Below are 26,019 nucleotides of genomic sequence, written 5' to 3' on the forward strand. Positions count from 1 at the left end.
ACAGGGGAGGCCGGTGGACTGCTGTCCATGGCATTGCAAGCGTCCCAGAAGAGTGACTTAGAGACTAAATAACACCTTCTTTCCATCTCCGTCTCCTGAGCTTAAGCCTCTATCATCTTCTGTCTGGATCTTGGTAATCACTTCGTAACTGGTCAAGTCCCTACAGTCAAGTCCCTACTGGTTTCCCACCCATCAGCCAGAGAGGTCTAATAAAAATGCCAGTCTGACCATGTCACCTTTCCCACCCCATTTAATAGCCTTTGGTGTCTTCCCATGACCCTTGGAATAAAATCCAGACTCCTGACACAGCCTTACAAGGCCTTGCATGGTCTGGCTCACCTTGTGCCAAGCGCCACCTCCTCAATGGACATTTCTTTCCTTTTTTTTTTTAATTGAAACACAGTTGATTTACAAGGTTGTGTTTGTTTCTGGTGTTTGCTGCTGCTGCTGTCGTGTCCGACTCTGTAACCCCATAGACGGCAGCCTACCAGGCTCCGCTGTCCCCGGGATTCTCCAGGCAAGAACACTGGAGTGGGTTCCCATTTCCTTCTCCAATGCATGAAAGTGAAAAGTGAAAGTGAAGTCACTCAGTTGTGTCCGACTCTCAGCGACCCCATGGACTGAAGCCTACCAGGCTCCTCTGTCCATGGGATTCTCCAGACAAGAGTACTGGAGTGGGGTGCCATTGGCTTCTCCATTCTGGTGTATAGCAAATTTATTTTATAATGTGTGTATATATATATATATATTGTTAGATTCTTTTCCATTATAGTTTATTAAAAGTTAAAAAGCTATTGAATATATTCTTTGTGCTATACAGTAGGCCCTTGTTAGTTATCTATAGATAATAGTTTGTATCTATTAATCCCAAACTCCTCTAATTTATCCCATCCCCCCTTCTTTCCTCTTTGGTATCCATAAGTTTGTTTTCTATGTCTGTAAGTCTGTTTTTGTTTTGTAAAAAAGTTCTTTGGTATCATTCTTTTTTTTTAGATTCCATATATAAGTGATATATTTGTGCTTCCCTGTTTGACTTATTTCACTCAGTATGATAATCTCTATCAACAGCTGTTCCTTAAATAAATATTGAGTGCCTATGGTACCAGACCACCCCACTCCAGTACTCCTGCCTGGAAAATCCCATGGACAGAGGAGCCTGGTAGGCTGCAGTCCATGGGGTCGCTGAGGGTCAGACACGACTGAGCAACTTCACTTTCACTTTTCACTTTCATGCATTGGAGAAGGAAATGGCAACCCACTCCAGTGTTCTTGCCTGGAGAATCCCAGGGACTGGGGAGCCTGAGGGGCTGCCATTTATGGGGTCGCACAGAGTCAGACACGACTGAAGTGACTTAGCAGCAGCATGGTACCAGACACTGAGGACTCCAGTGATGAGTAAAAATAGACTCCTTCAGATCTGCTTACACTCCTCCAGATACTGAAACATATCTCCTTTCTGTGCAAGGCCTTTGCACTTGCTTTTTCCCTTGTCTAGAAAATGTTCTGTCTCCTCTCCTTTTTCCATTCCTGACTTCACCAGTCAACATCTACCAGCCATCAGATTTCAGATTAAACACCATTTATTCAAGGATATCTTATCTGACTTCAACCTAGATCCTCCTGTTCGGTGTTCTTATTACTCAGATATTCCATCTTCAGAGCGCTTAACCACATTTTATGTTTCCATTTGTGTGGTTATTTGGTTAATACCCATCTTTCCCACCAGGAAGCTCCAACAGCTTCCAAGTCTGGTTTTGCTTACCATCATATCCCTGTGGTGCTTAGCTGGTGCTCCACAATTGATTGAATGAATAAACGAATAAGTGATTCTCCAGCCACAGTATTCAGAGGGTATTACTGCCTTCAGGGAAATGGCATCTCTGCCTTGGTACGAGCTGGGGGCTGGGAGGGGTGTCAAAGGAGCTAGATGGGGAGAGGGCCTGGAAACTGTTAGCACCTTCCCTGCCCCTCTGATCCTGGATACCTGTGGCTTGGCCCTGCCCACCTTGCCTCCTCTGCCAGCCCTTGCCACAGTTCCCGGCCCTCAGCAGCACTGGTCCTGCTCTTGCTCCTCTGGGGCGTCCCACACACTGAGCCCTCCCCCTGTAGCTCTTCTTGCTCTGTTCCACATGGCTGGCTCCTTCTCATCCTTCAGGTCAAGCTGAAATGCTGCATCTTTAGAGGACACTTTCTCTGAGTAGGTCTTTGTGTGATGAGCTTTTCATCCAGGTTATTTCCTTCATCCCAGCTCACTCAGAAATGCGTTTATGTGTTTATCATCTATGTCCCTCGATGGGTTAGAAGCTTTTGACCACCACAGCAGAAAACCCAACTCCACTGGCTTAAACAAGGGAAGTTGTCCAGGGGAAGGACTGATTTGGAGGTGGGGCAATTCAGTGGTGTTCTCAAGGACCTCAGTTTTCCCCATCTCGCTGCACTGCCCTCTTGATGTTATCTCTGCCCTCAGGTTAGCAGGATAGATACAGCAATTCCAGGCCTCACAGTAGGACTTCATGTCATACCAATAGGGTTTTCTCCTCCTGATGTGTCTCACTTAACTACTGCTGTGTAACAAGTTGTCACAGAACTTGGCAGTTTAAAATGACATTTTAACTGGAAAGGCTTTGCTGGTGGTTCTGGCAGAAGGTCTCTCATGAGGTTATTGCCAAGCTATTGACCAAGGCTGGAGTCCCCTGAAGGCTTAACTGCGGCTGGAGGATCCACTCCCAAGTTGATTCGTGTGGCTGTTGGCAGGAGGCTTTGATGCCTCCATAGGTGGGCCTCTCCATAAGGCTGTTTCCTAGTGTAGTGCTTGCTGTCTTCCTCCAGAGTGAGAAAGCAACTGAGTCAGAAGCTGCAGTGTCTTTTAAGACCTAATCTCAGACATGGCCCATCACCACTGCCACTGTATCCTATCATCACTCAGCCCAGCCTTGGTCCTACATGACAAGGAGCTACATAGGGTGTGAACACTAGGGGGCGGGAGACACTGGGAGGTCACCTTAGAGGCTGGCTCCCACCTGGTGTTTTTCTTTCAGAGTGAGGAAAAAAAAAAAAATGAGGGAAGGTTTTCTTTGTATCTGCTGGCAGATACCTAAACCTACCTAAACCAATCACTCGCAAGGCGGGTGGGACCAGCAATTGCAATCCTGATGCACCCCTGGGCTTAGGAGCCACCTCTGCTGAAGAACACAGTGGGATCCAAGAGGAAGACTGCCGCCTACACAAAATCAGGGCTCTGGGATGAGGAAGGGGCAATGGGAATGGATGTTGAGAGAGCTCCTGTGTCTCTGATGCTCACTGCTAGACTGTCAACTGCAAGAGAACAGAGACCCATGTCTTTTCTCCCTCCTTGCATCCCTGGCATAGAGCTCATTGCCTAGTATAGAGTAGATGTAACCATTTTTGTTAAATGAATGAATGAAAGACAAAATGGAAGACTGCCAGAAGACTTCTGGGACTGGTTACCAGGTAGGGCTGGATATCCGCAGGCCACCGGGTCCTCAAGTTCTTCTTAGAATTCAGGAGGATGCCTGCTCCCCACCCCACTGCCAGCCCTAAGGACAGACGGGACTGGCAGAATTATTCTCACTTTATTTCTGGAGAAATTTGATCAGATGCAGTAACACTGATTCCAGGCGAGGGCAGGGGGCACGGGTACCCCTAAAGCAACCAATATCCTGTGGCCCAAGGTGCCCCCCATCCCTAGACCTGGGTTCCCCCTCAGTTACAGTTAAATAGAGGGAGGAAGCTCTCCCCAGGGAGTCTTGGGAGGGTCTGCCTCCTGCACCCACCCCCTCCATGCCGAGGGGTCTGAGCACAAGCTATTTACAGTATTCACATCCACTGTACCCCACCAAACCAAGGCAAATACTACAGGTGGCTCTTCCCCATGGGAGGAAGCCAGAGAGGCTGTGAGTGTATGTGTGTGTATGGGGGGGTGTCCGCGCGTGTGAGCACACGAATGCACTGAGGGGCAGGGTCTGGCTCCAGCCAAAGAGACATCAGTCTATAAGGTGCAGATTAAAAATAACAGACAGGACCCAACCCCCAGGGGCCCAGGCCACTTCCGGCTTTGTTCTGTCTTCTTCTCGTCCAGACACCCTGGTAGATGATGCAGAGGAGCCCTCATAGCTGTGCCTGGATCCGAGGCAGCCCCTTAAAGGACTTCTGGGGGAAAAAGCAGGAGGGAGAACAGTCAGGGCAAACCAGGCTCCAAGCCCAGAACCAGGCGGGGGCGGTGTGTGTGGGGGGGTGTCTTCTCGGTAGAGCTTGAGAGAGCCTCTGATGCAGTTGGGAGAAGAAAGGGCTGGACGGAGGAGGAGCTAGAGATGCGGGCTGGGAGAAAGGGATCCCCACCTGTGACCTGCGGGGGCTGCACCACAGCTTTCTTGAGGAAGGCTTCTGCCTCTGCGAAGGGCAGGAGAGCCTCTGGCGTCCGGCCCAGACTCTTGTCCCCAGAGGGTCCCTTAGGGGAGAAGCCGTTCTCCTGGTGCGCTGGCAGAGGCTGCAGCCCGTTCACCAGGGACCCCGACGACTCCTTGTTCGGCAGGCTGTGGATGCAGAGGCCAACGCTCAGGCCGCTCCCATTGCGGGACAGCCCAAGCGCCTACGGTCTCCAGCCTGACCCTGCCTCCCTGCTCCTGGGCCCTCGTTTGGGAGCTGGTACCTCCACTGAGGTTCCTGGGGGGACAGCTCCTCCTTCTGCAGCCCGGCGGGCCGAGCCGCCACAGCTTTCGCAGGGTCTATCCCTGGGAAGGAATGGCCATCAGTTAGGGGTCGGGGAGAGGATCGAAGGCTGGGGCTGGGGCTGGAGAGGAGGGGAACAGGCCTTTACCTGGGCTGGAATTGTTGGCCATCGCCTCCTTTCTGTCCTGCTTCTGCTTTGAAGAGGAAAAGCAGTCAGGCTCCAGGGGATCTCTGGCCCCACCCGACTGCGCCGCTGAATTCTTCTCTCCCCTCCGCCCAGATCCTGGACAGCCTTGCTCCTCCACCCTGGATCCCTTCCTTCCTCACCGGACCTCCACTCCCAACACCGCTTTTGGGGGCATCCTGACCTTGGTTTCAGCAGCTTCTGACTTCCGAGTCCTCTTCATGATCTCCTCCAGGCGCTGTTGGGAAAGAAGCCCCATTCCTGGTTAGGCCCAAGCCGGGCCCTAATCCTCGACCTCCCACCAGCTAGCCCTGGTCCTGGAGTCTCGGGGGCCCTTCTAGCTCACACCAGTTCTTTCCAGGGCAGGAAGCAGATCTCGCCCCTGCTCCCTCTCGACCTAACCCTCTGCAACCCAAGGCAGCGCCCCCTCCCAGCCCCACTAGCCCCTCTAAAGAAATGCAGACCGAGCTGGGAGCTGGTCCCGCTCACGACTCGGCCAGCCGCTCGCAATACCTTTCTGCGCTCTTGCCGCTCCTGCTCCTCCCGCTGGAAGTGCTTTTCCCGCTCCAGACGCTGCCGCTCCGCTTCTTCTCGGGACCGAGCTTCGGCCTCCTCTTTCTGCCAAAGACCCCCCACCCCCGGGAGCTTTAGGCAGCCGGCCTCCGGCGGTCCCTTCCAGCCGGCCCCCGACCCGCCACCAGGAGGCGCCCGCGCCCTGGCCCGCGGGGGCACCTGCTTCTGCAGCCGCTCCTGCTCCTCCTGCTCGGCCTGCGCCTTCTCCCGAGCCTCCTGCTCCTCCCGTCTTCGGGCCTCCGCCTCCCGCTCCGCCCGGGCCTCGGCCTCCCGAGCCAGCTGCTCCTCTCGCATTCGCCTGGGGGACACAGGAGACTCAGGTTCACGCCCGGCTTCTTCTCCAGCCCCCGTAAAGGCCTCCTCGGTCCCCGAGGGCGTGCTCACTTGTCCCTTTCGGCCTGCAGCCTCCGCTCCTGTTCCTCGCGCTCCCGCTGCTCCCGGGCCTGGCGCCGCTTCTCAGCCAGGAGCCGAGTGGCCTCTTCTCGGTCCGTGGTACCAGCCATGGGTTTGCTAGGAGTCACCGGGGGAGCAGGGGCTGGGGGTGAGGTCAGGACAGCTGTCTCTGGAGCGGGATCCGGGACCAGGGGTCAGCATGCACCAACCAGCACAAGCCCCTCCATCACCTTCCCTCCCCCCACCCCCATACCCCTGTGCTTGCTGGACCTCAGAGCGACCCCGGTGGCCCACCCACCCAGCTTCTGCCAGCGACTCAGAGCACTGAGGTCCTGGTCTCTGGCAGGCGCCTCCTCTTCCCAACATCCACTCCCCCAGGCGTCTCTGGCAGCCCGCACCTCTGACCACCTCCCACTCACAGGCAAAGCTGGCTTCTCTGCCCTGCCCACCTTTTGGCCTCTTCTCTCCCTGCCCACCTGCAGGGATCTCTGTGGGCTGCTCTTTCTGGGGCTGGGCTGGGGTGGGTGAGGGCACAGGCGAGGGAGCCGGTGAGGCTGGGGCTGCAGGCTCCCTCTCGTCACTGGCCTTGCCCTTGCTCTGGGTCTTGTCCTCAGGCCCCACCACACTGGGGCTCTCCTTTGCGTCGTCCTTCCTCCGGACTCGCCCCTTGGGTGGTGCAGTGGTGCCTCGGGGGGATGGTGGTTTTGGGGGCAGAGCATGACCTGGCCCTGGGCTGAGGCAGGGGGAGGCAGGCCTGTGCCAGGTTGTGGAGGGAGAGGATGGCCGGGCCTTGGATTTGGGACTGAGAGGAAAAAGAAGAGTTAGAGCTCGAGGGCACAGAGTGTCCACACACACACACACACACACACACACACACAATACACACACTTTGAGCATGTCACTTCCCTAGGGAAGTGTCCTCCCAGGTTTGGTCAGCACTCCCACCTTATATGCTCTCACACAAACATAATTTAGTGTAGATATCCCAGTTTGTAATTACATGTTCATTTGTGATTCTTTGACTCCTGTTTGTTTCCCCAAGAGCCAGTAAGATTACTAAGAGCAAGAACGAGGCCTGGTTTGGCTCAGGGAAGTGTGCTGGGCACCCAGAACACGTACCTGGCAAGACCATTCATTCGTCCAGCACATATTTCTTGAGTGCTTACCAGGCACTGGTTCTAGGTGCAAGGGTTACTTCAGTGATTAAAACACTCCAAAAATTTAAAAAATTCTGCTCTCAAGGAGCTTTCTTTCGAAAGGTGGGTTGTTGTTTAGTCGCTAAGTCATTTTGGACTCTTGCGACCCCATGGACTGTAGCCCAGCAGGGCTACAGACTGTTTCTCTGCTGCTGCTGCTGCTGCTGCTAAGTCACTTCAGTCGTGTCCAACTCTGTGTGACCCCATAGATGGCAGCCCACCAGGCTCCCCAGTCCCTGGGATTCTCCAGGCAAGAACACTGGAGTGGGTTGCCATTTCCTTCTCCAATGCATGAAAGTGAAAGTGAAGTCGCTCAGTCTGTTCGACTAGAGCAACACATATTTATGAATGAATGGTTGGCAAATATGCACGACACATATTTATGAATGAATGGTTGGCTATCTGGCCTGGCCTTAGCAGGCCCTGCCCTATTGGGCCCACCTGTGCTCCGCGTTGCCAGCGGAGAGGCGCGGGCGCAGAGAAGCAGGCAGCGACTGGCGCTTCTTGAGGCTGCGCTCCCGGGCCAGGGCACTCTTCTCCTTCTCGTTTTCCCGCTCCTTGTCCTTCTTCTCCTTCTTCTGCACCTGGGGAGGAGGGTTAAGGAGAGCAGGGAGAGGAGAAGCAGAGGTCAGAGGCGCCGGAGCTCCCCAGCACAAGAGCCGGGTCCCCACCTGCGCCGCCAGCCACTCACCGGCGAGGCCTCAGGCCGGAGGCGGGCCGGGGCGGGACTGCCCCCGGCGCTGGCCTTGCGGCGATCCCCGCGCTCTGCGGCGGGGGCGCAGCGGTGCCCGCTTCGGGGGGCGCTGCACGGCGTCAGCGGGCTGGCAGAGGCTGAGCGCGGGCACAGGGGCACGGCTGCGGAGGGATGACTGCGGTCGGGGCGCGGTCCACTGGTGTGGCTGGCCCCTGCCCCGCCCCTCGAGGGGGCTCTCCCAGGGGCGCGGCCCCTACCCTGGTCCCGGCCGTTTCGGGGCAGTGTGACTGCACTGCGACTCCGTGCCAGGAAGGAGAGGGTGGGCGTCATCAGACGGTCCACGATGCTGCTCTCCCACGGACTTAGCTGCAGGCTGCGATCTAGGGGGAGAATGCCAGTAGAAGAAGGTTATTGCGGGGCTAGAGTGAGCAAGCAGAGGCATCTGGAGACGGCCAGGTGTCATCCCCACGCAGAGCCCAAGGAGTCTCAGACTCCCTCTATTCATGGGGGTTACACTCGTCCGCCCTGGGGTCTGACCCCCACTGCAGACACAGGCAACAAGACACTTCCCATGGCAACCTCCTGCAGGGCTAGAGAGGTCCCTCCTACCGCTCTCCCCAGGTGAAAGGGCACTGAACTATGATTATAGAGAGGATACAGCCAAGGTTGGTGGGGTACCCAGTTGCCAACTTCTATGTCCCATTGTAGGGCTCTGCTCCTCCTGCCCTCAGAGTGCTGGCCTAGGGAGGCATCGCCCGCAACCCCCCCCTTCCACCCCCCATGGGATTTGGGACAGTGACGGCCCTTGTGCTCCTCTGACTGAGAAGAGGCCCAGCTTTTGTGTATCCCATGCCAGGGACAGGCTGCTAGGGGGCCTGGCTGCCCCAGGCCACCCTGCTCTGTCCCCTCAGCTGCTGGGTTATTTTTAAGCTTCAGTCAGGTGGGGCTGGTAACAGCAGCTGATTTCGTTGCTGGGCAACAGAGCAACCAAATAAAAGCTGGAGAAACTTATAAATAACTCCTACCATGGCCTGTTCACATGTGACATCAGGGCATGGTGGGAACGCAGGGGCTGCGCTACCCTGGTTGGCCACAAGTTTGGATCCAGCCAAGGCCATGGCTGGGGCTCTGAAGACAGAGAGGGCAGGGTTGCATGGGCCCTCCAGGGTGGAGGCAGAATAAGAGGGCTCCTGCACACACAGCACCCAGGCTCGTCGGGTACTCCCGGGCAAGGCCACCTGCCTGAGGCTGGCCTAGGCCAGCTGGCTGTGGTTGGAGATGAGGCTGCCGGCCCATTCCCACCCTCCACCCCCACTCTCATCCCCACCTGCTCTCGAGGCTCTAGCCAGGCTCTGCCTGCTGGGTCACTGCCCTCTGTTCTCCTCCCCTGTGGGGCGCACCTCTGTTCTCAGGACCCAGATCCAAATGCCGGCTCCCCCAAGGGGTGCACAACCCTAAGCGGGGTCAAGTGGGGATGGAGACCTGGGGTGTGTGAGGGCTCCTGGGACCTGAGGTTTTTGCTGAGCTCTGGAAGAGGCTACAAGGAGGGGACTACAAGGAGCTCTGGAGGAAGGAGGGCTGGACCTTCTCTTACTTCTACTGGGGGAGTTCCAGAGCGTGGCAGAGGACTTTGAGAGCCGCTTGTTGATTATAGAGTCCACGTGTTTGGGCAGGTTTACTGCCGACACGGAGCACCTGCTCCCACCTGGAGGGGAAAAGACACGGCATTAGGGCCGGGCCGGACGGGAGCCAGGGGGGGCACTGAGGCCTTCCATGCAGGATGCTCCGCGGGCAGGGTGGGAGAGGGAGGAGTGGGCAGGCTAGGAAGCGGGGGAGGAGGCAGACTTGGCTCTGGAGGGGATGGGGGGGTGGGTAGGTGACCAGACAACCTGGATTGGGGGAGCCGACGGAAAAGGAACAGAGGAAGGAGATGGAATAAAACTGGAGACACTACAGCCTTCCTGGCCAGGAAGTCATTCCCTAGGGCTGGGCCCTGCAAGCCCTCCCCCGCAACCACCCAGCACTGGCACTCGCCGACACTGCCCAGCCAAGGCACTCTGGCTACAGCACCCATGGTCCTGCAGCAAATGCAGACGCTCCTAAACAGAAGGACCCACGATCAAAGGCGCTCACACAGATTTGCATATTCATAGGGACACACAAAGACAAAGAGATGCACGCACGGGCATATAGAGTGACAGGCACTTCTGCATGCACACGGTAGTGCAGACATGCACAGACAGAACAAACACAGCCACAGAGACAGGCTCAGACCCAGATGTAGACAGGCACAGAAATGTCAAAGCAACCTAATTGTACTTGTAACATTTGCTGGGTGCTTACCATGTACCAGGCACTGTGCTGGGCACCACACACATGTTACCACCCTTGATCCTCCCAAACATCTACCTACAACCTCAGAGGCAAGTAGTACTGTTATTCCCATTTTACAGATAAAGAAAGTGAGAGAGCAGGAAGTCAGAGGTCACACCGCAAGGGCTAGAGCTGGGAATCCAGACCCAAATCTGACTGACTTGGGAATCCACAGTGAAGTACACAAGGCCACTCACACATCAAGATGAGCACATACTAAGACATGCAATGCACAGATCCATGAGCATATACACCAAAAGACGCACGATGAGAAATACCGAATCTCGCCATTACATAAAGACACCCAAACACAGCAGTACATACATGACAGCAAAATGTCAGACCAAAAGGCAATGATGGCCCTACGTGAAGAAAACTCAGAGACAAAAAGCTACCTTCCACGACAGGTACGTCAGGGTGATAGTTTTCTTTAAATATCCAGTGTCTGCAGGGTATTAAAGTGCTCTTTTCTATATCAATCAACTAATAGTAATTGACAAGAGCAAAGAAGGCTAATCTAAAAAGAGCAAACCGAATGAAGAGCACCCACCTCTGACTTGATAGTGGAAGTCCTGGGACAGGACTTGGTTCTACAGACTTGGGTTTACAGATCATTCCAGAAGACACAAGGCACACGAAGCGAGGCATACCTGCTGCAGGGAGCTGCCAGCTCCGTGCACCGAAGCTGCTCCCTTCCCCCACTTCTCAGGCCGCAGCCTCCCCCTCCCACCCTGCAGCCCCTCCGGCCCACTCACTGGTCTTACGTCCTGGGGAGCTGTGGTGCAGGGCCCCTGCCCAGGACCAGCGCTGCTGCCGGATTTCAGCCCACGTCTTCTTCACTGACCGCTGGATGGCTGCCTCATAGCGCTCCTGGTGGGGCGGGGACCGGGATGGGGGAGAGGTTTGGGCTCAGAAGCTTTCCTCCTACCTGGGAGAAAGGCTCTCCCAGGACAAGGCCTCCCCCACCCCTAGAAGGCTTCCCTGACTCACGGCGGGTAACCAAGGCTACTGAGCCCTCGCTGTGACTAAAGACAGTTTGCAACAGAGCCCTTTCAACTTGTTCTTGGGGAGCTTTTCATTGTTCTTGACTCATTTCCTGAGCCTATGAGCTGTTTCTTTGAGGACCGGGTGGGACTCTCCCTGCCTGGGTCTCCCAGGGGGGGCCACTGGCTCTGAGGGTTCTGACCCTGGAGTTGGGTTTGCATTCTGCCTGAGGACTGGACCAGAGCCAGGCCACCTTTCCGTTCATTTCTTCAATAGTGCTCAAGCCAGGGCTCTCCTCACTAGGAGTTCACCTGGCGCACTCACACAGACACGTCTCTGCACACCTACACACACCCATCCAGGGCATGCACACATACATGTGATGACAGCACACGGCCACAGGCGCCTATCCTGGCACATACAGAATCAAGCACGCCTGCACAGACGCTGAGATGTGGGGCCCATGGGACCCGACTGCACATGTGAACACAGGGGTGTGTGTTCACACTGAGCCCGCAGGCAGATGTGTGCACACAGAGGCAAGCGTGCCCGGCCAGAACCCAGCACAAACGCACCTTGTTTTTCTCCAGCTTCTGCCGCTGTCGCTCCTCCAGGGCTGCCCGGCGCTGCTCGGCTTTGAGCCGCTGCTCCTCCAGCCGCCGCCGGCGCTCCTGGAGCTGCTTCTCCCGCAGTGCCTTGGCCTTCTCCTCCTTCTCCAGCCACACTGCCTTCTTGGCCGCTGCAGGGGGTGGGGGAAGGAGCCCCAGAGGTGTGAACATCTGGTAGTGCCTGGGCCCCCAAGTGTCTGCTCCGAGTGGCCTTGCCTGTTCCTCCAGCCCGGGGTGGGTCTTCCCCGCTGCCTGCCTACTGAGGAGATGCCTGTGCTCTGAGACTCCCCCGCTCAAGTTGAAGGGCATGCTGAAGGTGGGCTGGGGCCTCAGAATGAGGCCTGTTTCCCTGCCACCAGCATAGCGGTCTCTGGGCACCCGAGGAGAAGTGAGCTCTTTAGGGCCAGGTCCCTGTCTAACTTCAGGGCCTGCTGACGTATTATGATGAAGAGCATGGGGTGAGATGAGGCTTCTGGGTCTGAGTCTCAGCTACTCCACCTAGCTGTGTGGTTTAGGCAAAGGATTGCATCTTTCCGAGCCTCTCTCTCCCCATCTTCAAAATGGGTACAATGGGTTAAGTGAGATAAGCGAACTGCTCTTAGCACAGTGTACACAACAGAGGTTCCCAAAGGGTTAGTGCTACTAACAGGATGTCCATGGGGGTGAGGCTGAAGGGGCGCTGTCACACACTTACCCAGGTACTTGGCCCGTTCTTCCCGCCGTTCCTTTGCCAGCTTGTGTCTCTCTCCTGCCTTCTTTACGTCTTAACAAAAGGAATAAGGAGAGACCTAGCTCAAGAGGTTCCTCTCAAAGGGGAGTCAGCCTCAGGGCCCTGCCCCCAGGCCGCATGCCCACACCTTTTCCATCTCCTCCGGAGCCAGGAGACTCCCTCTGGGGGCTTCACCCAGGGCTGGGACTGGGCCCTGGACAAGGGACATCACACATACCTTGCTTGGTGGGAGGGCTGTCGGAGGCGGGTGCTGCTGGCGGGGATGGCTGGCTGCTCCTTCGAGGAGGCCTGGCATCCCGTGGGCCCGTGGCTGGTGGGGTGGGTCCCCTGGTCTTCACTTCGGAGGAAGGGGACTCTTCTTGCTGGAGGGCTGGCCTAGGCCCTACTAGCTCCGGGGGGCTCTCTGGTTCCAGCGGAAGCTGCTTGGGGCTAGTGGTGTTCTTCATGGCGGGAGGCGTGTCTGGGGGAGTGTCGGGCACCAGGGTTGACATCGGTGGTGGTGGCGGTGGTGGGGAGGGGTCACCTTCTGGGGAGGGTCTTGGCTCTGGAGGGGTCCTGGCTGCCATAGCTGGAAGTAAAACACAAGAGAGGAGAGAAAGTGAGACAGAACCTCTGTTACCATCAGTTCAACATGTAGCTCCTTCCCTTGTCCAGTTGATATTCATCTATTCGTACGTGTTTATCAAGTTCCTTCTATTTGCCAGGCCCTGTTCCAGACACTAATGATGTAATGGTGAGAAAATGGCCACAGTCCCTGCCTCTGTGGAGCCCACACTCTGGCAGGGCAGACAGACAGACAGTGAGGCAATTACAGTATAGAATAAGTACTATGTCTGGAGAAACAAAGCAGAGATGGCTAACCTATACTGAGGGGGCTTCCTGCAGAAGTAGGAGCCAAGCTGAGGTCTAGGATGAGCTGGAGTGAGCAAACCAAGCCAGAGAGGGCTCTGGCAAAGAGAAGAGCATTTGCAAAGGGGCAGAGGGAGCAGGGTGTATCGGTAAAACTGAGACCTTGCGGGTAATTAGTGGACCAAATGGTGAAGGTTGGTTTCCACGTCTGCCTCCCTCACCTTTCTGCTTTTCCTGGGCTCACAGGACCCATCCCAATGCCCAGTGCTCAGTAGGTGCCTGGGACTGCCAGAAGGAAAGACATAAGCATGGGCACAGTGGGATGCCCAGGTGGGATCCCCAACAGGGTAGGCAACTGGCTGCATCCATTTTGTCATTTGTTTTCTTTCCCAACAACCTGCAGATTTCTTCTTGTTAGACATTAATATTTCAGGGTCCCTGTAAGAGACACCAAAGTGCTAAGTGAGGAAGCCACATGATTTGATGTACACATGTCCACGCACACACGTGTGAGCAACTGAAAGACAGGCTTAGGGGTCACCCGGCCAAGGGCCCGATTCTGACTTCACCACTCCAAGATAGGAAGAGAGAGCCTTGGTAACCTAGGGCAAGCCACTCAACCTCTCTTAAGCCTCAGTTTTCATATCTGTAAAATGGGGACTATAAAAGCCCAAGCTAGTAGGGATGTCAGTGAAGTGCCTGGAACAATTCACGTGCCAGGACACCACACTTCCCTCTCTCTTCCTGTTTGTCTTATGAAGCTGCCAAAAAGCAGCTTCTGCACATTGAGCCCTGGTGCCATCGACTGCTGCCGTCTAAGGAGCTTGAGGGGACAGATGGGGAACACACCCGCTGCCTGGGCTTAGGGATCAGGGCCACAGCCCATGGAATGGTCAATCGAAAAAAGCATTTTTCGCTCTCACCAGGTGCCTCCATCATGCAGGGCCTTCTGCTCTAGGAACGTTGGTCCTCTCAGGAGGTGATAAATTCCCTTCCCTGTGGGTGACAATGTGTGAACAGGGAGAGGACACTTCGAAGGAGCTGACTTTGGAACTCTGGGGACCCTTTTCAGGGAGACGGGTGTCCAGTGGGCTCTGACAAAGGCAGACTATTTAACTATCTGGCCTCCCCACTGACTCTGTGACCTTGGACTAGTTACAGGCCCTCTTTGTGCCATAGTTCCTCTTCTGTAAAATGCAGACAGTAGGCCTGTGATGAGCATTAGTAACAACAATAACCACTAACATTATATATTTCTTGAGAGCTTCCTATGGAGAGAGTATTTTACACGCGCTAGTTTGAATCCTTAAGACAATACTTCTAAAGGAGGCACTGTAAATATTTCTTTGAGACAGAGGCGGAGAGTGAAGCGAAAAGAAATTAAGTGAAGTCTGAGGCCACTCAGCTGGGAAGTGAGGGAGTCGGGACCTGAACCCGGCGTTGGTCCCCGGTGCCCTTGCTCTAACCCCCACACCCTCCGGCCTCTGCATAAGGCGGTGTGAGGCAACACGCGTTACACAATGATACCGTCTGAGGCTCACACTATTTCCCCCTCACTCCTGCCCTTCTAGATTCCTGGGTTCCAGGCAAGAGTCCCAGCCAAGGCCCTGTCTCCCCAGTTGTCCCTCCCACTCGGCCAGCCCCTCCCCACATCAGCTCCAAAAGAACGCCTGGTCACTGCTAGTCTACTTTCGGGCCACCTAACCCCTCCCCAGTCCCGGTGGGCAAGAGAGCTAGTGGCCGCCTTTTAGTGACTGCTTCCTACACGCCGAGAGCTGAGCCGGGCCCTTTGTAGCCCCATCCTGCATCTCCATATGAACTCTGAGAGAGAGGCTTACCCTCGTTGCACAGAAGAGACCATCAGAGCTTACCCCACTAAATGATTCATTCAGGGCCATAGAACTAGTACGTGGCAGAGGCAGGATTCGAAGGACCATCTGGGGCCAAAGGGCCTACGTACGTAAGCATGAAGCTCGAAGGCTGAGGGTGAGGCCTGTTTATTGCCATTCTCCTGGCACCTGTGCATGCTACAGGTGTTGCAAGGAAAACTGGTAGGCAGGTGTTTGTCTGCACCGAGGCCGATCACACCCACAAGGCAAGACAGTGAGTCTCTCCAGCTAGCTTCTGACCAGACCTGCCACCTGAAGGGGAGTCTGGGAGGAAGTGCAGGGATGAGGCCTGGAAGGGCCTGCATCTGGTGCTCAGGTGTGGCAGGGCACAAGGTGCCGGCTTCAGTCAGGCAGATCTGCGCTCTGGCTTTCTCAAGGTGGGGCCTATGGCAGTGGGGCCTATGGTGAGTAGGCACATCACCTCCGGTGCCTGGCAGGGGCTCAGCAAACAGCATCCCCGGGAGAACTGGTCTACTTCTCCCCATCTCTGCCATAAGAGCCCCCTGGGGCAGGCCTTCACCCCTACTGCTCCATGCCACTGCCCTTCTCAAGGTCGCCAGTGGCATCCACATTGCTGAGTCAGCAGCTACTTCCTGGGCCTCACCCCACTGACCTCTCAGCTGCATCTGACACGAGTGAGGCCTGGGTGCTCTTCCTTCAGTTGGCCCTGAAGACAACACACTCGCCCGGTTTTCCTTCCACTGGCTGGCTGTGACTTCTCGGGCTTCTTTGCCAGTCCCTCGTAAACTCCCTAACCTCTTAGCACCGGAGCGCCCCAGGGCCCAGTGAAGACCTCGTCTCCCGTCAGCCTACACATACTCCCTTGATGACCTCATCCAGACTCACGGCTTTAAATACCACCGCTCTGCTGATGACAACCAAATTTGTATCTCCAGCCCAGACCTCGCCCTTGAGTACTGGTTTCGCTCATGCAACTCCCTACCTGATACCCCTGGATGTCTTCCTGAGGCCCCAAATTTAACATCCCAAACTCAGCTCCGGACCTTTCCTTGCCAGACCGTGCTCCTCCAGCTTTCCCTATCTCAGTCAACGGCAACCCAGTCCTTCCAGTTTCTCAGGCCCCAAATCTTCAGAGTCATTTTCGGATCTTTTCTAGTCTCACACCTCACACCTAAGGCCTCAGTAAATCCTTTTGGCTCCACATGCCCAGTATATTCTGAATCCAGTCACTTCTAGCTCCATTCTGTCATCTTGGTCCATCTCTATCATCTTCTATCATCTCTCATGAAAGACTCCCCGCTGCCATCCTTTGTTCCCCTTGGGTCTTTTCTCACCAAAGCAGCAGAATGATTCTGTTTAAGAATCAGTCAGGGGAGGGGGGTTTGGGATGGGGTGGCGGGGGACACATGTATACCCATGGCTGATTCATGTCAGTGTATGGCTAAAACCACCACAATATTGTAATTAGCCTCCAATTAAATAAATTTTTTAAAAAAGAGTCAGATTGAGAGTTCCCTGGTGGCCTAGTAGTTGGAATTCCAGGCTTTGACTGCTATGGCCGGGGTTCATTTCCTGGTTGGAGAGCTGACAAGATCCTCCAAAGACGCCCCACACTTCAAGGGAGGAAAACCAAAGGCAACAGATGGCCTTCAGGGCCCTTCAGGACCCTTGGTCTGCAGCCCATTGCCTCTGGGTCTCCTCTCCTCCCCGTCTCCCCCTGCCCCGTCTCTTCCGGGCCACTGTTCCTTATTTGTGCTGGGCACGCTCCTGCCTCTGGCCTCTGGGCTCACTGTTTCCTCTGCCAGAATTCTCTGCCCCTGGATCCTGCATGTCTTACTTCCTCACCTCCTTCAGGTCTTTACCTGAGTGTCACTTCTCAGCCAAGCCTTCCCTGGCCCCCTCTAAAACTACAAACTGTAGGTTAAGTTTCCCTCCCCTTTCCAACTGAATTCTTTTTTTAAAAAAAATCCCCCCCCCCCACCACATGCAACTCCCTACCTGACACCCCGGATGTCTTACTGATGCCTCAAATTTAACATCCCAAACTGAACTCCTGATCTTTCTCTCCAAACCCTGCTCCTCCTCCAGTTTTCCCTATCTCAGTCAACCACAACCCAGCCATTCCAGTTTCCAGATACATATATATCATCTATTTTTAAATTTTATTATATATATATATTTTATTTGGCTGCATCAGGTCTTAGTTGCGGCATGTAGGATCTTGTTCTCCAGCCAGGGATCAAACCCTGGCCCCTTGCATTGGGAGCGCAGAGTCTCAGCTACTGGACCACCAGAAGTCCTCCAACTGTTATTCTTTTTCGTTCCAACTCTGTTATTCTCGGTAAGCATTAGCACCACTTTAACACTATCTCCCACCTCCAGAAGGTAATCTCCATGAGGGCACACATTTTCATCTATACCTTGTTTAGCTGTTCTGTCACTAACAGCAACAGAGCTTGGCACAGAGGTGGCTCCCCAGCTATTTGTGGTATGAATATATCAATGAACGCCTCCCTGGCAGATACCATCAGCACCTCTCTTCCCTGGATGACTGCAAACTTCCGTCATCATCCTACCCGCACCCATTCCAGCTCTGCTCTTTACTGAACAGCCAAAGTAATTGTTTTCAAATGCAAATCTGGTCATGGTTCTCTTTCCCACTTGAAGCTCTCCAGTAACTTCTCATCGTTCTGAAGAGAAACCAAGATTCTTAAGCCCAGGATGCAAGTCCAACACAGTCTGAAGTCCCTGCCTCCCTCTCCCACACCTCTTGAGGCCCCCTCTCTGCTCCCTACTTGCTGTCTATACTCCAGCCACACTGACCTTTTAGTTCTGGTAGCCTTGAACACTCCCTCTGCCCCAGGGCCTTTGCACAAGCTCTTCCCTCTCTCTCTTTTCTTACTTAACTCTCATTCATCCTTCAGATCTTTGCTGAGGCATCATTTCCTTGGGGAAGCTTTCCTGGGCCTCTCTGAACAGGATAAATTCCTTCACTATATGCAGTCATGACTTCATGCCTCTTGTTTGGAGCACTGTGACTTACAATTTTAAACTTCCTTGTTTGGTTTTTTCGTTATGGTCCTCCCCCTAAGGGCTGGGTTGCATCTGCTCTGCTTGCCACTGTAGCTTGCCACAGCAGCTACCACAGTGCCCAGAACGTGGAGACAGTCACAAAATGCTGCTATATAAGAATAAATCGCTGTACTAGGAAGCCACCCTCGCCTAAGCACATGCACAGAGGAGGAGATTTTCACCTAATAGTGAGCAGATCCGTGTGGCCATGTATTGCAAAAGGATAAACACTTGAAGGGAGGCAAAACAATTCTATCTCAATTTGGGTAGCTTCCTGGACTAAGGTACTCAGGGAGAAGTTAATAAAAGTAATAATGAGTGTGGATTCCAGCAATTCAACAGGAAAAACCTCTCAGGAGGCAAATAGCACATTTGGAACTCTTCTTCTGACCTGGCAGACTACTGACCCTGAATACAAATACTTTTCTGAGAATTATGCCAACCCTGATGAAATGTCATCAGGACTGTGTTATTTGGAACAAATTTTGTTAAGCCAAATGAATTCCTTGGTTAATTATCTAGGCATGGTTAAATCAATATCTGATTATTCCCATTTTCAAGCATCAAATGCAATCCTTCAGCCATCTCACTTTATTTTGGTCTGTGTCAAATTGTGAGGTTTTATTTTGCGATATTGATATTGACCAGAAGCATTTGTTAAGAACTAGATAAGCAACAGATAGTTTGCATTCATTTCTTGGCACAAAGAGTGTTGGCAAGGCAAAGGTGCAGGAGCTGGTTGCAGGATCAGTTAGTCTAGTTTTCTCCAAAAACCCAAGAGGGACTGCAGAGACATCAGGGCCCAGTCTCTCAGAGGGCCGGTCACATGTCTCAGGGTGCTTACTCCCTATCCCCACCATCTGGGTGCTGGCAGTCCTTGCCTCTCATCCCTCCCTCCTCCCACCCCAACAACTGCTCCTGGGCCAAAACTCCTCTCACAATACCTGTAACTCATTCTGCCCTTTTAGTCTGCCTGCTGTCCCTGTGAGGGCTAGTGGACAGAATCCTTTTTGCAGCCTAGAGCCTTATACAGGATCTGCCCGGCAGAGAAGAAATTCTGTGTCTGCTTAATGAACACATACATGGATGGATAGATGGATGGATGGAGGAATGGATGGATGGATGGATGAATGGGTGGATGGATGGATGAATGGGTGGATGGATGGATAAAACAGTAAAACCCCTAGCTGTTGCAACATCTAGCCTCTCTAACCCTAAATGTCTCTACCATATAAGAGTTCTGTGTGTGCCCGGCCAGCTCCTAAGTCCAGGAAGGGAAACAAAACTAATTTGCTGAAGCCCTACAGTAAACCAGGCACTCTCCCTTGTCTCTTCAAGTTCTTACTATAGCCCCCAAGGGAAAGTGCTATGGAAGGCCCGTTCCCCAGCTAAGAACACTTACTCAGACAGGTTAACTAACTGCTCACGTCAGTGTCAGAAGTAGGACTGGGCCCAAGGCTGTCTGATGACAAAACGCTTACGTTACACTGTTTCTGGTGGGTGTCACATAACCCCTCCCCAAGGCTCCTGCCTATTCCCTGAAGAAGGAAGTGATTCAGTGGGTTTCCCCCCAGAAGATGAAGGGTGCAGGTGGGGCAGGCAGGCACTGAGCTCAGAGGGCAGGAATGCAGGGAAGGCAGGCTCCTGCCCAGGCTGGCCACCAGGAGTCAAGAACTGGGGCACCTGAGCAGGGGTGGGGGTGAATGGCCCTCGTCCAGGAGGCAGAGCAAGGGTGTGCCCAGGGGAGGGGGTGCCCAGACAGCACAGGTCAGCACCTCTAGCCAGAGCCCTTCTGGCTCCAGCAGCAGCTCCTTAGGTGGCCGCAGACGAATGAAGAGCAGGGAGGCTGACGGAGGGGCAAAGACACACACACACAGACAGAGAGTACACATTGCAGAGAGACAGCGGGAGACACCCAGACAATGTGGACAGGGCCCACACAATGGTGAGAGACAAGATGCGTTCTTTTCTCTCTCTCTCCCGTTTCATATGGAAAACAGACCTACTGCTGCGATTCAGAAATCTATACACACATACACACACACACACACACACACACACACACACACACACAGGGAGTCAAGCACCTCCTTTGAGACACAAATGAAATTTCAGAGATGCATACAGCACTCAGAGACACCCTGTCGCAGCGTGTGTCATCCAGCTCACTTTGGCCCTGCCGCTCTAGGCACTCCTTTACCTGGGCCCAGGGAAAGCCCAGTTAACAGAAGCAACAGCTAATGCTGTGTCAGGTAAATCCCTTAACACTTGAGTCCTTTTCACCTTCACCACCATCCTATGGGGTTGATGTTATTACCCTATTTGACAAATGAGGAAATAGATTCAGAGGAATTAAGTGACACAGCTGGTGAGTAGCAAAGCTGGGTTTGGAACTTGAATCAGGCTGAGTCTGTACCTTCACTCTGTGACCCAAAGGGGGCGGCCTCCTGGGTTTCCTCTCCTAGAGAGAGCCGGGGGCTGGGGAATGGGGGTGGGCAGGAAGGACAAACCCTAGGAGATGTCTGACGGTGAGGCTAGGACAGAGGGCACCCTTAGGGGGCAGCACCACTCCTGGCTGGGACAGAGCTGAGCCAGCTCTGAGAGGGAAGGCACCAGCAGAGGGGCAACCTGCACCAGCACTCCTCAGACCCTGGGCCACAGGCCCTTCGCTACAGGGCGCTGGGCAGGCTGTGGGCCTCCGTGGGTGATAAGGCTGGGATCCCGTTGGAGACTGCAGATCTGAGGAGCTCTCTGGCCCGGTTGGCGGCCATTGTTCCCAGCCTCCAATCAGGAGCACCCACTTCCTGTTATTTTAGGCGGCAGGAAATGACCCCATCCCGCAGCCCGGCCCTCCCTCAGCCCCAGCAGGGCTGCCCATGCTAGGGCCTAGGAGCTGAGGGCAGAGGCCCGGCCTTAAGCCAAGGCCAGAGGATGGCCCACTGGCTGAACTGTCACCACTGCCTGAGTCCAGGGCCTCCTTCTGGTCTGACTTGCTCAGATTCCAACCTGGCAGGATGGATAGGGGATGCAGGGCCCTGCTGTTCTACTTCTGCCTCCCAGAGAAAAGATTACAGGGTCCCTGAGACCACAATGCCCAGAGAAGACCAGTCACTGCAAGGAAAGTGAAGTCAGACTCTATCACCAGCTGGCTTGGCCATGATTAATTCAGCATAGAGGTTTGGCATACAGGCTTCAGAGTTGGACAGACCTGGGTTCAAATCCTTCCTCTGCCAGTGCCTAGCTGTGTGACTTTAAAGCAAGTTACCACCTTCTCTGAGCCTCATCTATAAAATGAGGATATGGGACTTCCCTGGTGGTTGGGTGGTTAAGACTCGGTGCTTCCACTGCAGGGGGTCCGGGGGTACAGGTTCAATTCCTCTTTAGGGATGTCGCATAGTGCAGCCAAAAATAAAAAAGAAAATTTGAAAAAGTAAATAAAATGGGGATAATACTAGTCCATACCGGATAGTTTTGAGAGCCAAATGAGACAATGCACAGGACATGCTAAGCACTATGCCTGGCACACAGAAGGTCCTTGATAAATAAGAGGAGGTCAGTAGGATCACCAGGGGGTCTATTTCCTCTTGTCATTGGTAAGGAGCAGGAAATGGCAACCCACTCCAGTATTCTTACCTGGAAAATTCCATGGACAGGGAGCCTGGCAGGCTACAGCCCTTGGGGTCACAGAGAGTGGGACACGACTGAGCACACACGCACTACGTACCAGGTGCTCTAGCGGCCGCCACCCTCTCTGCTTCCCTTGGGGGGAGAAGCTGCAGCTGAGAGGTGATGGAGGAGACACCGAAGGCTGTGCCCTGGAGTGCCAGGCAGAGCTGCCACCGCCAACAAAGCTGCATTATCTGAGCCTGGCTTGCTGGCTGCTTCACTGGCCCCAAGGCCCAGTGGGGACCCAAGGACATGGTTCCCAGCTGCTTGTGGCCAAACTCCCAACCTTGGTCAGGCTTGAGAACTGGCCTGATGGCTCTCAAGTGCCATCACCCCAGGCTGGGCCCTTCTTTCAGCTCCTTCCCCACTCCCTGAGCTCTGCCCGACACCAGCTGATGCCCATCCCTGGAGAAGGGGGAGTGAACTGGCCTGGTGCCCCTTCTTCCTTATTTGCATATGCGTGACTGCACATTAGGGGCTCATTAAGGCCTCATTACTGGGCCCACCAGCCCCAGGAGGGACAGAAGCCATCAGTGGGAGCTGCCAGCCACACTGGCTGCTACATGTGCAGAGGTGCAGAGGCGGCCCATCTTTTTCTCATCAGTTCAGGTCCACCTCAAACACCTCCTCTGTGAAGTCTTCCACAAGCAGATTCCACCAACCACTGCATCACCAGGAGTTCCCGGAGGGTGGTGACTGGGATTCACTTCCCTGTCCTGTCATCTGTACAGCCAGGACTGAGCTGGCACACGGTGGGCATCAATATAGGTGCGCTGGATGGCTGCACCTACCCCCGGGTCTCTCTCCTATTTCCAAATGCCCCACTTCAAGTATGGGGCCCTCTGTTCCTGATACACCCTGTCTCATGTCTGTCTAGAACTCATCTCCACCTTGTTCTCTGGCCTACATTTACCTCCTGAAGTTATAATTAATCCCATCTCCTCCTCAGGCCTCCAAAGGAATTAAAAATAATAACAACAAAAATAAATAGCATTTACTGATCATTAACTATTTACCAGGACTTCTCCTAAATGTCTTATGTATTTCTCTAATTTAGTGATCCCAATGTCTCTATGAGATTATTTCCAGCATTATTATCATTTTACAGATGGGAAAATTTAAGACTTCAGCAACTTATATAAGTCATACAGTAGTAAGTTATGAAGGGGAGACTTAAACTGATTCCAGAGTCTATACTCTCAAGCAAACTAAATCCCAACTCCTGCCCCTACTTTCCCCATATTTTGTACCTCCCTGCTGGCACCACTTCCGATGAGCACAACCACAGTAATGGTAATAACACTGTATTGCGGGCATCCATGTGCCAGGTTCCTTTAGGTACATCGTCTCTAACCTCTAACGTTAACCCCACAAGGCGGATAACACTACCTCCATTTTCCAGGGGTATGAACTCTGTCTGGAGAGGGTAGGTCACTTGCTACAGGCCACACCTATCCCCTGCTCCATGCTGCCTCCTGTTAATGCTCAGTGTGCAAAGTGAGCTCAGAGAGGGCAAGGAGCACATCAGATGTATTCAGCGTCTCAGACCCTCACAGGGCACATGCAGCGGGCATCACCGTTACTCCCTGAAGGCTCCTGACTCACAGGGCCCTTGTCACCTTTAACTGAAACTGGTACAGACCAGCCACCATCCTGACCCCAGTTCTCATGTAACTCCATCTAGGTCGTCCCTGTGTATAGAAGCCTTCCCAATCCAGGACTTGGTGTGCAGGACCCAGTCAGGTGCCCCCAGCACACCCAACCATCCCACCCATGCCCTCACATTCAATCCAGATGTCCCATTCAAGTGCCCTGCTTATAAACCAGTCACTCACTCCAGCCCTCATCTCTGGCCCAGTAATCACCACCACTCAGGCCCTGATGTACACACTGGTGCCAAAGACTCTCAGCTGTAGAGGGCCAGGAAGCGGATGGAATGGACACGGGCGAGGCCTCCCTGCGGGTCCCCTCTCAGGCTCAGCAGAGCCAAGACAGACCAAAGTGCCATTGTTCCGGCACAGCCTACAGACCTCCTGAACCACGGGGGTCTGCTGGCCTCCCCTCTGCATCCTCCAGCTCCCACACCCACAGGGTCCCCTCCAAACACCCATGAGGGCATGGGGTGGAGCCCACCCACAACCAAGCGGCTCCACCTTGTCCTGGGCGCTCTGCACCCACAGACACGGTTTCATCCTGGGCCCACGCCCCAGGGGGTAGGGAGGTGACAGGGATTAGGCTCTAGGACTCTATGGAGGTGTGGGGTTGGGGCCACCTCCCCCCTGAGTCAGTGAAGAGAGCTTGGGTCCTCAGTAATCATGCTCCTCCCTCCCTTTCCAGGAAGAAAGAGAAAGAGAAATCCCTCCCTCCAACCCCAGGCCCAACCAGAAACCTGTCCCCACCCCCTCATCAGCTGCTCCCAGATCCGAATGGGATTTGCAGAAGTCCTGGGCACTGTGGTGGTTGGTGGAGTGAGGGGGGAGAGAGCTTTGATGGTCAGGGGCCTGAAGAGAGAAAGAGGGAGGGAGGGAGGGAGGGAGGGAGGGAGTGTGTGTGTGTGTAAGGGTGGGGGGGGGTGGGTATCAGAAGCCTCAAGCTGAGGAATGATGTGGCAGGTCCCTGGAGTGCCGGCCTCGAGCCTTCACCCCATTCTCTGGGAAACACTCAGGCCCTGAGATATATACTTCTGTCCCCTTTCTCCCCAGATCGGACTGGGTGGGCTCCAGAGTAGGCCAGGCTGCAGGGGAATCGGCCCACTCCGCAGCTCCCGCCCTCTGCCCAAACAATGCTGCCTCCCCCTCCCCCTGCCTTTATCCGGCGGGTTACTTGGCAGCCGCTAGAGACCGCCCCCTCCCCTCCCTCCTCTCCCTCCCCTCCCGGCCGGCGGGCAGCAGCAACAGGCCCTTTGCGCGGCAGCTGGAGGGATGGGGTGGGGGCGAGGTCTAGGCCAGGGCCTGGGCGTGGGGAGGCGGGGGGCGCCAGGGCCTAGGCTTCGGTATCCAAGGCTTCAGGCCTTATAATCTGAACCCCCGACACACACGTTCAGGCTGGGGTCAAATGTGCCCACCAGGAATGGGAGGGGGACAGACGCCCCAGCTCAGTAGACGAGGCCTGGGGTGGATCCGGGAGGACGGTAGGGGCCGGGCAGCCGAGGTGCCCCTGGGTTGGGGCGGAGGGGTCACCATCAACTCTACAATGGGGCCCCCGGGGATCCCGGCGCCCAGGACGTCCCGGCGCCCGGGGTGGGGGAAGGGCAGCTGTCAGAAGATGCGCCGGTGGCCCAGAGCCGCCGACGCCGCTGTAGCCTTTATTTTTAAACTTCCAAATGGTCAGAGGGCGCGGCGGGGGAGGGGTCCCCGCCGCGCGGGCCGGCTTCATCCTCGCCCTTTCCGAGGCCCCCCCATTCCCTTCTCTCATCTCGCCTCCGGCATACCTGGGGCTGCGCCCGTACCCGGTTCCGAACGTGAGCCGCTCTCCATGGCTGCGACGTCACTGGGGGTGCGAGGGTGTCTTGGGGGGTCTCAGCGGCGACGGCGGCGGCGGCCAGCGGCCAGGATAGGGGTCCCGCGGCGCATCACGCCCGGCCCGGCCCGGCGGGCAACGACTCGAAGGCCGGGGGAGCTCTGGCGAAGGTCGAGGCTGGCTCGGCTGGTAGCCTGCGGGCTCGCAGTAGCCGGCCGCCCAGTGTCTGTCGGCTCCGGCCTCGATCCTTCTGCCTGCCCGGCGCCGGCCCAGTCGCGGCCACTGCCCAACCCTATTGTACGGCCCCGGCTGGGCCTGGCCTCGCGGCTGGCGCGTACCAAGTGCGACGCGGGGAGGGCCACCCCTGCAGCGCCCGGGGACCGCGCTCCTGCCCCGCCCGCCGCGCCCCCGCCCTGGGGCCCGGGGCCTGGAGCCTGGGACGCCTCTCCTGCAGTCGCGGCGGAGGGGACGCTACGGCTCTCGGAGGACGCCCGTCGAGCTGCCTCCCCCTGCGGCCGCGCGTTGGTACGCGCCGCAGCGCGAGGCGACTATGTAGGGAGCGCTCGGGTGACTCACGCGCCGCTAGGACTGGGGGGAGCAGGGGGGAGCGGGGATGGGAGCCCCCAATCCCACCCTGGACCCTGCGAGCTCCGGCTCTGGGGCCTTGGCGGCAGCTTCAGATCGGCAGTCTTTCCCAAA

At 55.3% G+C, this 26,019-nt stretch overlaps 1 protein-coding gene across 1 annotated transcript; it reads right to left on the reverse strand.

Moving 5' to 3' along the window:
• Window positions 1-3,591: 3,591 nt before the first annotated feature.
• On the reverse strand, window positions 3,592-25,580 carry MAP7D1 (MAP7 domain containing 1). Its single transcript, XM_068963978.1, has 18 exons — window positions 25,292-25,580; window positions 12,642-12,992; window positions 12,389-12,457; window positions 11,662-11,825; window positions 10,858-10,972; window positions 9,324-9,434; window positions 7,987-8,109; window positions 7,727-7,890; window positions 7,477-7,619; window positions 6,316-6,641; window positions 5,831-6,008; window positions 5,606-5,744; window positions 5,387-5,491; window positions 5,058-5,111; window positions 4,838-4,880; window positions 4,670-4,745; window positions 4,360-4,553; window positions 3,592-4,170 (listed from the first exon to the last, which is right to left on the reverse strand). The coding sequence occupies exons 1-18, from the start codon at window positions 25,335-25,337 to the stop codon at window positions 4,160-4,162; spliced, it is 2,412 nt and encodes an 803-aa protein (XP_068820079.1). The 5' UTR covers window positions 25,338-25,580; the 3' UTR covers window positions 3,592-4,159.
• Between the last annotated feature and the right edge of the window lie 439 nt (window positions 25,581-26,019).

This window comes from Capricornis sumatraensis, chromosome 2 (assembly GCF_032405125.1).
Source record: "Capricornis sumatraensis isolate serow.1 chromosome 2, serow.2, whole genome shotgun sequence".
NCBI classification, from domain to species: Eukaryota; Metazoa; Chordata; class Mammalia; order Artiodactyla; family Bovidae; genus Capricornis; species Capricornis sumatraensis.

Excerpts from the sequence above, each read along its gene's own strand:
- MAP7D1 (XM_068963978.1), bottom strand. The coding sequence starts at position 25,337 with ATGGAGAGCGGCTCACGTTCGGAACCGGGTACGGGCGCAGCCCCAG. Across the intron at positions 6,642-7,476 it reads GCTGGCAACGCGGAGCACAG|TCCCAAATCCAAGGCCCGGC; the intron begins GTGGGCCCAATA and ends TTTTCCTCTCAG. Across the intron at positions 5,745-5,830 it reads CTGCAGGCCGAAAGGGACAA|GCGAATGCGAGAGGAGCAGC; the intron begins GTGAGCACGCCC and ends TGTGTCCCCCAG.